The sequence below is a fragment of the Eschscholzia californica genome, unplaced genomic scaffold (assembly GCF_041429995.1).
Source record: "Eschscholzia californica isolate CP2 unplaced genomic scaffold, dmEscCali1.0.p SCAF_1, whole genome shotgun sequence".
Lineage (NCBI taxonomy): Eukaryota > Viridiplantae > Streptophyta > Magnoliopsida > Ranunculales > Papaveraceae > Eschscholzia > Eschscholzia californica.
The window spans coordinates 10,243,420-10,254,349 of NW_028238198.1; the positions used below are offsets into that span (position 1 = coordinate 10,243,420).

The window sequence follows — 10,930 nt, forward strand, 5'->3', positions numbered from 1 at the left end:
AAGACGGAGTGTGGTGCTCCTTTTAAGAGGTTAAGCATATCACTCCCTAGTGGGGCCTTTTAAAATCGTGAGACCCAGAAGTGTCAAAGCGGACAATATCAGATGCAGCCCAGAAGGCGGGTTCGCACCATTCTATAACACGTTATCGACACGATTCGCTCTATTGTGATGTGGTTTTGGGAGGGTGTGTTGTAAAGCAACCCCAAATCGGTGGTGAGACGGAGCGCGGTGCTCCTCTTAAGAGGTTAAGCCCCCTTCCCTAATAAGGCCTTTTAAAATCGTGAGGTCTAGAAGTGTCAACACGTACAATATCACTAGAAGTCCAGAAGGCTAGTCCGCACCGTTATATAACAGTAAGTTAATTAATTTGTTAGTTTCACCCACCAAAAAGTACAATGATTAAAAAGTGGAAACCCAATCCAAGCACGCCCGACCCACCAAAAACATTGTACTATCGTTGGCTTTACTTAGCTTAGGCCTCATTTGAGTACACATATAGCTTATATTATGAGTTTTTTTATAAGTCCATAAATAAAAAACGCTTCTTAAAAATCTGCCTGAGTCGTGTGGTACGCTACATAAAAAGTTTTTTTGTGTCTTAAAAAACTAGGATGTGACATTTGGTAAAAAAAATGTAATCTTCGTATTGTAGTTATTAAACAATATGCTTATACCATTATTTTAATATATATATATATATAAATATTAAAAACTAAGATAAAATAAGAAATTTTTAAATTTTTCATAAACACGTAAAAATCAAAAGTTGAGAAATTTGAACCTTATGTAGTTGTGACGGTGCTCGATGGTGGTGGACGTGTTGTTGTGGTGCTTAATGGTGGCAAAGTTATTGTAGTGATGGTGGTGGTAGAATGGAGGGGGTGTTGGTGGTTAGGAGATAATGTTGCAATGACGGTAGTGAAAAGGTGTTGGTGTTGGTGTTGGTGTTGGTGTTGGTGTTGGTGGTATAGTGTGGTGGTGGAGTGGTCGATTTGTGGCGATGGTAGTGAAGTGGTTGTGGTGGTGGTGGAGTTGGGGCGAAACTGGAGTGGTGGTGATGGAGTTGCGTTGAAGGTGAAGTTACGTCGGAGGTCGTGGGATTGCGAAGAACATTAAAAGTGTTGGTGATGGTAGAAAAGTGGTGGCGAAGGTGGTGGAGTGGTTGTAAAAAAGTTTGATGGTTGTAAAATAGTTGTGGTGGTGGTGGAATTGCAACGAAAGTGGTGGATTGGTGATGGAGTTGTGCCGGAAGTGGTATGGAAGTGGTGAAGTGTTGGTGATGGCTGGCAGAGGTGGTGGGGTGATGGTCAGAGGTGGTGGAGTGATTGTGGTGGCAGAGGTGGTGGGGTGGTTGTGATGGTGGTGGATGTTTATTGATGGTGACAAAAAAGATAAATATTTTATTTGAACGCAGATATATAACAGCCACAAAATCGTGGCTCCTGATTTTTTTTTTTTTTTGGAGAAAATGGGTTATTTGTAGCTTAAAATAAGCAGGGTCGGCCCTAACATTTTGGGGGCCCCAAGCGACATCAAAAATTGGGGCCCCATGGCTTAGAAAAAAAAGTGTAAAAAAAAGCTTATGGGTGGAATTGAACCCTTGACCTCTTAGAGATAAACCAAAGCCTTAACCATTGAGCTACAACTTAAATTATAATGCAAAACAGTAAAGAATGTTATTATTATTTCACAACTGACATAAAAATAGAAACACATTAAGCCCTCCGTCACGTTGGGGCCAAAGCGGCCGCTTTGGCTGCTTTGGGCCCAGGCCGCCCCTGAAAATAAGCTATAATTTTTTTGAGCCAAAGACGGAAAGTTTCCAATAAGCGTTTAAAATATGTTAAAAGCTGGCTTTTAATTTTTTCAAAACGGAACCTTAGGCCTTACGATAATCCAAACCCAACATTTTTTTTTGATGAAGATCCAAACCCACATTTTTCTTTATGTTGGAACTTTTTTTTGTTGAACTAATCTATGTTGGAACTTGGAAGGCAACCGAATATAAAACTTTATTCTCACAATTTGATATTAAACAAATTCAAATACAAAAAAATCAGAACCCCAAACTCTTAGTCAAAAGAATAATTAGTTCACAGTAGCACAATGTTTCCTAATTTCACCGGCTTTCCTAATAACGACTCCAATATTTTCGTCTTTTGCATTGACGCCATAAAATCATGGAAAAAACGAGAAGCTTTTGGTGATGTATGTTGATAAACATATAGCACATATATGACTAAACCAAAATAATCACTTACAGATGATGACTGGACAACCACGCAGACATATGACTAGGACAACCACTTCTTCCAACCATGGTTGTAAGACAGGGTTATGCATGTATAGCGGTTGCAATCTATAAGATATTTTTTTCCCTTGACTAATTGTAAGTTCATAAAATACTATGAAATAGGTGATTAAACAACTTTTCACTTTGTTTTTTTGACGATTTAGGTGTCCTAACTAGGAGTTATTACGCTTCTAATAAAAGCTCTTTTGCTTTAAGAAGTAATTAATTATTTAACATCTATTATATAAAACACAATCTTTTTTGCTGACTAGGACAAACTCGGAGATAAATCCGGCCGTCCGTTGTGTTTTTGATAAGATCCGCACCTTCTGATCTATTACCCACCCTGAAAATATAAAACTTAATCACCCACTAGAGGGAAAGTAAACAAGAGGATGAATGAGGACCGTCTGAACTAGGGGTGTACTCGAACCGAGCCTATAACGAGCTGCTCGAGCTTGGCTCGACAATTACTCGTGCTCGACTCGAAAATTAACGAGCCCGAGCTTAATTCGAGCCCAAAATCATGCTCTTTTATATAAACGAGCCGAGCTTGATCATTCTTTAGTGTATCACGAGCTACTCGTGAACAGCTCGTCTAGTACATAATTATGATATGTATTGAAACTTGTACAGTTGTACATGGAATACAGACCATCATCAACAATTAATTGTGTCTATACAATTACTGAAGCATCCAGAGATTAAAATGAAGGGGGTTCAAAGTAACTTGTTCATCTTCTTCATTTCCTCCATCGAAGAAAAGTCTGTGTTATTCTCCTTTTGTGCAAGCTGCAACATCAAGGAAAAGTAAGTGAATCCTAAAAAAGCTAAGTCTTCTTTAAGAAACAGATAATCTTTTAATCCTCATTCATTTTATTTTTATTATAAGTAATTGAATTTGCTCCATCGAAGAAAAGTCAGTGTTATTCTCCTTATTTGCAAGGTGCAAAATTAAAGAATAGTAAGTGAGTCCTAAAAAAGGTAAGTCTTCTTTCAGAAACAAATATTCTTTTAATCTTCTTTCATTTTTATTTTGGTTAATAAGTAATTGAGTGGAAGAAAGTCTGATGACATCTAAGTGTTTGTTTAAATGTCTAAGTGAATTTTTGAATGTTAGATGTTAAATCTACCACTTTAGCAAGATATGTGAATATATTTTTCTGCCTAATACTTAGTAATCGTGCATATTAATTTCGTTTATAAGCTAAATAATCTTGAATTTGTAATGTCTCTGTTACTTTAAGGGGGTAATTTCTAACTATGATTAGTATCTATAGTATTATTCTAGTTAGTCATTTTTTTTGATGAAATATATTTGTTAGTCCTTAGTAATTTAGTATTCAGTTTATAAGTTTTACACATACATAATGGATGGTGAGTAATATAATAAATATTTATGTTAACATCAGGTAGTGAATTCAGTTCAAGCTTCTTCAAGTGATGCCATGGTTGATGAGACTTGTAACGGAAATCATGGAATCCTTGAGGGTGATTCAGGAGTTAGCGCTATGGCTGGTAATGCAACACAACCAACAGAGGAAACCATCAATGTGTCCAATGTTGGAACCGAGGGAAATATTGGAGCGAATGAAAAAGAAGATATATTTCAAAAAAAGAAGAGAAAGAAGACATCATCTGTGTGGACTGAGTTCACAGAGATTGAAAAATCAGGAATAAAAAAGCTGAAATGTAACCATTGTCAAATTCTTATAGCGACTACTAAGTCGGGGTGCACTACTACTATGCAAAGGCATTTAAGAACTTGCCCAAGACGGATGCAAATTCTTCAAAAGCAGCAATTGCTGAACTTTCCAACTGAAACATCAAACGGCGTGGATGCATCTTTGGTGAGTGCTCTAACAGACGGGAAATATGATCATTCGAAAATGAGAAAGGCAGCTGCTAATTGGATACTAATGCACGAGCATCCTTTTTCAGTCTTTGAAGAAGAGGGCTTCAATATATTAATGAGATGTGGTAATCCTCAATGGGAGAAAATTAGTCGAAACCAGATAAAAAACGATTGTGTTGCAACATATGAGTTGGAGAAGAAGAAGTTGAGAAATATGTTAAGCAAGGTTGGTCGAATTAGTTTAACAACAGACTTGTGGAAGTCAAAAAATCAGAAGATTGAATATATGGTTATCACCGGACACTTCATTGATTCCGAGTGGAAGTTACAGAAAAGGGTTCTTAACTTTGTGCACATTCCTCCTCCACGACGTGGCGTACACATTGTTGCTGCCATATTCAAGTGTTTAAAAGAATGGGGTATTGAGAACAAAGTATACTCCATATCTGTTGATAACGCTTCGGCCAATGATGTAGCAATCAAGAACTTGGCAGAAACATTCTCGAAGATCCAAAAGTTACCTTGCCGTGGAAAATTGTTCCATGTGCGCTGTTGTGCGCATATCTTGAATCTTATGGTTCAAGATGGAATTTCTCAAATTCAAAAAATTATTGAGAAGGTTCGTGACACTATTGTATTTATTAACCAAAGTGAAGCAAGATTACAGAGTTTTGCAGAAATTGTGCAACAATGTCCTTTACCATCGAGGAAACTTATTCTTGATTGTAAAACTCGCTGGAATTCTACTTATGATATGCTGGCATGTGCATTAAAATTCAGGGAAGCATTTCCACTATATGCAGAAGCGGAGACATCGTATGATTGTTGCCCAACACCGAAGAGTGGGATAGGGTGCAGAAAGTTTGCGAAATTTTGGAACCATTTAGCACAATTACTAATATCATTTCAGGAAGTGATTATCCTACTTCTAATTTGTTTCTTGGTGAAGTTTACAGGGTAAAAATGGTGTTGGACAGAAATACAAATGACGAGAATGTGTTCATTCGGGACATGGTCGCGAAGATGAAGCTTAAATTTGACAAGTATTGGGGTGAATGTAATTTATTGATGGCCATAGCTAGTGTTCTGGACCCAAGGTATAAGATGAGAATGATAGAATTTTGCTTCCCTAAAATTTACCCTTACAATGTAAGCGAACAAATTGCAAACGTTCGTGAGGCTTTGAATGAGCTTTATTCACATTACATGGAGATGCATAAGGATGAAAATACAAGTCAAAGTGTAGGAACTAGCTCAACAATAGCCAACATAAGTAGCGTTTCGGACGCTAGTGACCGGAACACTAGTTGGAATGAATTTAACAACTATATGAGGAGTGTTGAAACTATCCAACCAGAGAAATCTGATTTAGAAGTTTATTTAGAAGAGTGTTGTTTTGTTTATAATGGGGAACCATCCGCCTTCAGTGCCTTGGAGTGGTGGAAGGTAAACCAATTGAAGTATCGCACATTGTCAAGAATAGCTTCGGATGTTTTGGCAATTCCTATCAGCACTGTGGCTTCCGAATCTACTTTTAGTGCTGGAAGTAGGGTAATTAGCACTTACCGTGCTTCATTAGCTGCAGATACTGTGCAGACTTTGCTTTGTGGTGGGGATTGGGTGCGTAATCTTTATGGCGTCAAGAAGAAGAACAAAGTAAGTGTCTAATTAATAAAAACAGTACTTTAATTTTGCGTTCAAGATACGTCAATGAATGTTTAACATATCTTTTATAAATAATTGCAGACGGAAAAGACAATAACTGTGGTGAATTTGCCTATTACCGATAGTAAAAAGTAGTGATCGTTTCGGGTATGAATGGTTCAATTGCTCTTCCCACTTGGTTTTGAATTTTTTATATTGTTCAATTGCTCATCCTACTTGACATAAAACATTTTATTCCATGTATATGTCAGAATACTAATATTGTTGTTTCTTGTGTAGGTATTTTTGGATAATTTTGGCATTGGCAATGACAACTAGCAAAGAGAGGGACTGACGACATTTTCGCAACATACAATTGATTATGATATTTTTTTTAATGAACAATTGGTTATCATTTATATTGACGAAACAAATATTAAGAAGTTTAAAGTGAACATCTTTACTTTTTTGGTTGTGTTCGTTAACAATTATTGTTGTATGTGACAAATGATCGGACGTTGTTTTGATTTGAAGTACTTTAATAAACGAGCTTAAAACGATCCGAGCTCGAGCTCTTTCAAACTTATACGAGTCGAGCTCGAGCAAGTCGAGAATTACTCGAACGAGCTCGAGCTCGAGCTCGAGCTCGGCAGTCAAATACACGAACCGAGCTTGAACATCTTACTACTCGGCTCGGGTCGACTCGAGTACACCCCTAGTCTGAACTGCCCGGACTGTTTCAATTAACTAGAGATTTCATCCTCATTAAAGTAAAAAAGTTGTCCGATTGACTCTCTCTAAAACGTCCAAACTCCTTAATGAGATTTTATTCTCACTGGTTTATTATTAATGAGTAATGACGTGAGTCAATGGTGGTTACTCTCCATTTTGTAACGGACCTCTCCAACTCCTCCATTTTCAATTCTTCGGTTACTCTCATTAATCCTTTTTATCTCCATAAAATGGTTCTCCATCTTTCATCCTCATCTTCATCTTTCCAGGTATTTTCTGGACACACACACTCTGTCTCTCTATAAATTTTATCATAGGTAATTTAATTTGATTGTGTTGTCTTATTGATGATGAATTTCATTAAGTTGATTATGAATTTATTCTACTACAACTTATGAAAGGATTTTTTTTCATGTAGAAATTTGTTTGGAATGATTAGGGTTTTAACCATTTTTCTCTGTTTTCATAACAATTATTTCATGTAGAAATTTGTTTGGAACCATTAGGGTTTTAACCATTTTCCTCTGTTTCCATAACAATTATTTCAGTAGGAAGAGAAATTATGAAAGAAGAACAATTGGTGAGGCTCACTTAACCAATGGTGAGGCTGACTGCTGATTTGTTACCTGTCAAAACCCGAATCCTTCTTATTCTTTAACCTTTTATGTCAAGCACTGATAATCATTTTCTATTTCAGTTTCTTCTTTAGCCTTAACTTTCTTGTTAATTTCCTTCTTTATTTGTTTTTGGCAGGAAAAATGATTGTTGTAGTTGAGACCTTGAGAGCATCTGAGTGAATTACTATTATACTTTAAAATCTAATTTCAATTATTTCGCATCATGCCCTAATATTAATAAGAAATCATAAGCTTTAACATCTCTATCCTATTTGAAATATATTATTGGCTTATTTGAAATCTTTTGGAGTTGTTTTAGATTATTGAATCAATTCCAAATTCCGCATGACAAATTGTTATTAGATATTTAAAGTGCTATTCGTTTACTATCTAAGTTTCTATTTGAAGATTGCAAAAGCGAAAATAAGTAAAACAAAAATGGGCTGAAAATTGGATCCCTCAACCTGATTTTATGATGTTTTCTGGAACTGGATGCATCGCATTCGTCTTATCCAGCTTCACGCCTTTCTCGTATAAGTAAAATTACAAAGTAAAATTTGGTTTTAGTTCAAAAGTTCATATTATTTTTTGTGTAAGTTATATGGGTTCTTCTTTTTTTTCCTTTGAATTGTGTTTCAGGAGTAATAGGAAGAAGATGACAAAGAATGCATCTTCGGTTAATCTTCATTTGCGAGTTTGAGGTGTTTGATGTAATGCCCGAATGAATTTGTTTTATTGTTTTTTTTTTCTCATTCTCATGGTGTTCTTCACTAATAGTTTGTTCTTCATTGAGGTTGCTCTCTGTGATTGAAGCTTATCAAATCTTATCATGGTGTTTAACTTTGCCGCAGAACCTTTTGTTGAAATTACGGAATGAAAATGATTTCTCATTTTTGAGCTATTTAGACCTATTTAAACTTCTTTCGCTTTTTCTCACCATCTACCTCTCATTCATTTTCTATTTGCAGGATTTTTTAAAATAAAAATTAATTGCTGATGTAGGAGATGCTAGAACAGTGAACAACAAGGTTAGTATGTAAGATTTTTCAAGTTTTATATTTAACTACTAAATTGCTAAGGTGCAGTGAAGTATTTTATGCAATTCTGTACTTTCTTCTTCGTTTCTATTTCATTCTTCAAAAGTAATTTATCTATGGGGATAACTTGATATGTGCCCATCATTGGGATTTGCTGCTTCGAAAGAAAACGAGGCTGGTACGCTTGGTGCAAGTTTATTATCCGTATCAGGTGGAGGGTCATTGGTGCAGTTGCTATTTAAGAAACCGATACCTACTCGGTTTCCTTCTGCAAAAGAAGGAGAAAACCGAGAAGTAAGTTTTGTTATCGTGTATCTTGAAAGGCTATTCGATGACATACTTTTTATTCCTATGAGGATCGTTTATCTTGGGAGTCGAGTCCACCTCTCAATACGGTTCGTGCTCTAGATGGGCCAGTATCGTCAGGGTCAACACAGATTTCCTAGCAGCAGCACTCGAAGGTAATATGTCGCTTGGTTCGGTAGTCAGATTTTTGTGCCAGCGTCGATTCAGGAGGTAAAGTCAGAGCCTTGAAAGAAATTTGGTAAAGGATTAAGAAGCTATGAATGAATGGAATCTGACCATTTCTTTGCTTGAAAGAGGTGGCCCTGAAGCCATGGGATTTGTAGCAGAGATTACATTTGTTTTTTGTTCCCGGGAATTATATTACCATGCACTAAAACTTGGTGGGTAGGCTATAGAATTAAACAATGTTAAATTAACTTCAGCCTGCCATCAACCTTGACTTCAATTATTTTCATTTGAGTAATTGGGAATTGAGAAATTGGAAGTACTGGAATGATGTATAGTGTTAAACAAGTGTTTGTAATAGTTGATAACTTGAGCCCCCCATCAACCTTGACTTTAAGTTATTCTCATTCATGTCCTTCATTTGATCGGTATAGGGAACTTATGTTTACAAGAACCACGTCCAGAAATATTGACTAGAATACGATCATTGTCACTAAGAATCAAAGGCCAAAGGAAAAACATTATTGTCCTCATCAATGGATTGCAATTTACCTGTTAAATACATTCAGTTTCTCAATTTGTTTGAATAAGAAAGAGCAGTACTACTACTTAAGTCTATAAAACTTGGTTCTTTTATTTATTCATTTGGTTTGTGCGAGAAGTACCAGAAATTTTGTTTCAAATCAATATTGTTTCCTTATTGTTGTAAATTAAGTAGTTGTTTTGTCTTCAGAATTATGTTCATGGGAATTTTTTATCTTGTATATTTTCAAATCCATAGTGGAGAATGCAAACCATTCTTGAAGGCAAAGAACTCGTTTAGTGCAGACCGTAAGGTCGACGAAGTTGCAGAGTGGAACAAGAGGAATTATTCTTCTTTGTGCTATTGCCACTGAACACAAGCTGAAGTGATATATCGGTTAAGTACGTATCAGGTAGCCAACATTGTTACTCGAATATATTTCATAGGTTCTCATGTAATTTGGATAGACCCTGAAATGAAATTAAAACTCCACAAATTCAGGCAACATGAAAAAAATTTCAACCAACACATTTATTTGCCTCTACTAGCGTTGTAACATTACGTATTGTTAATGTTATAGGTTTATACATCATTTGATAAAAACACATATTTTTTTTTACGACCTCCAAAGTTGATTGAGCACATACGAGTCTTTAATGATTTAAAAAAACATACGAGTCTTTAAGATGATCAGTGTTTGGTCACAAGAAAGAGGCAACAATGAACAATCACATCACCTAAATCCTTTGCATCCTTGAAAATATGAAATGATTTTAAACTTTCTGTTCTTCTGTCAAAATAACTGTATGTGATATATGAAAAAAACAATTAAAAATGAAAAAGAAAAAGTTGTAAGGAGAGAACGAGGATGTACCAAAAACAATAATGATCAATATCAACTTAAAAACACTCGTCAATGACATGGTTAAATTCTCTATCTATGCTTACATTTGATCTTTCCGTGCCGGAGGCACGGGTTATACCTAGTATATTTGATAAAATAGCTACTTATAAGTCGAAAAATTATTAAGTTAGTTCCATGATATGTTTTCTAATTCTATTTTTGTAGAGGTATTTGATTTAATTAAATTATGATTTTGGTGATGATTAGAGTGGTGATATAGTTTCAACAAAAAAGAATGCTGATGTAGTGGTGGCAGCGTGGTCTTGAGGTCGCAGTCAAGGTGATGGTTGTGACAGTACTTTCGTATTAGTGATGGAAGTACAGTAGTGGCTCACATGATAATAAAAACAGTAATAGTGTCAAATATGGTGGTGGTTAAAGAGTGGTAGCTAAAATGCAGTTATTGAGGTGTGATTGTGGTCGTAGTTGAAGTGTGGCGGTAGAGTGGTTAAAGTGCCGAAAGAGACCATTACGCACTCAGGCAGGCCATGTGTGAGGAATAATCAAGTTTATTTTGTAAACAGTGAAATTGGCAACTTTTTGTATATATTTTTTTCTGCAAAACTTTTTCTATGTTTAATAATCAAGTATTATCAAATGGTTGCAAATTGTAAAAAAAAAGTTTATGGCAAATCCGCCACATGAGTAGTGTGTTTACCTAATGCATTCGGGTCGGTGCCCACATAGTAAGCTGATGGGATATCAGACTCCCATTTGGATTAGTATTACTCAAAATTGTTTCTAATTGTGAACTTAGAAAGTAGTGTTCTAATCCTTTTGAAAACAGGAATCCCATCTTACCCCCAATTTCACTTCCATAAATACCCTCCTCACTTCACTTCTTATCTGACACA

The 10,930-nt window shown here is 35.8% G+C and overlaps 1 protein-coding gene and 1 long non-coding RNA gene across 2 annotated transcripts; both read left to right on the top strand.

Annotated features, from left to right (window-relative positions):
• Positions 1–1,234: 1,234 nt before the first annotated feature.
• Positions 1,235–5,948, top strand: LOC147563993 (zinc finger BED domain-containing protein RICESLEEPER 2-like). Its single transcript, XM_086662928.1, has 4 exons — positions 1,235–1,306; positions 3,706–4,964; positions 5,105–5,804; positions 5,895–5,948. Exons 1-4 carry the CDS (start codon positions 1,235–1,237, stop codon positions 5,946–5,948), a joined length of 2,085 nt encoding a protein of 694 aa, XP_086519054.1.
• Positions 5,949–6,915: 967 nt separating this feature from the next.
• On the top strand, positions 6,916–8,043 carry LOC147563994 (uncharacterized). The gene is made up of 3 exons (XR_015236736.1): positions 6,916–7,125; positions 7,278–7,317; positions 7,781–8,043. It is a non-coding gene; the product is annotated as an uncharacterized LOC147563994 (long non-coding RNA).
• Positions 8,044–10,930: the final 2,887 nt, after the last annotated feature.

Coding starts and splice junctions, on each gene's coding strand:
- LOC147563993 (XM_086662928.1), top strand. CDS start 1,235: ATGGAGTTGTGCCGGAAGTGGTATGGAAGTGGTGAAGTGTTGGTGATG. Junction 1,307..3,705: donor GCAGAGGTGGTGGGGTGATG/GTCAGAGGTGGT, acceptor TGTTAACATCAG/GTAGTGAATTCAGTTCAAGC. Junction 4,965..5,104: donor TATGCAGAAGCGGAGACATC/GTATGATTGTTG, acceptor TGAAGTTTACAG/GGTAAAAATGGTGTTGGACA.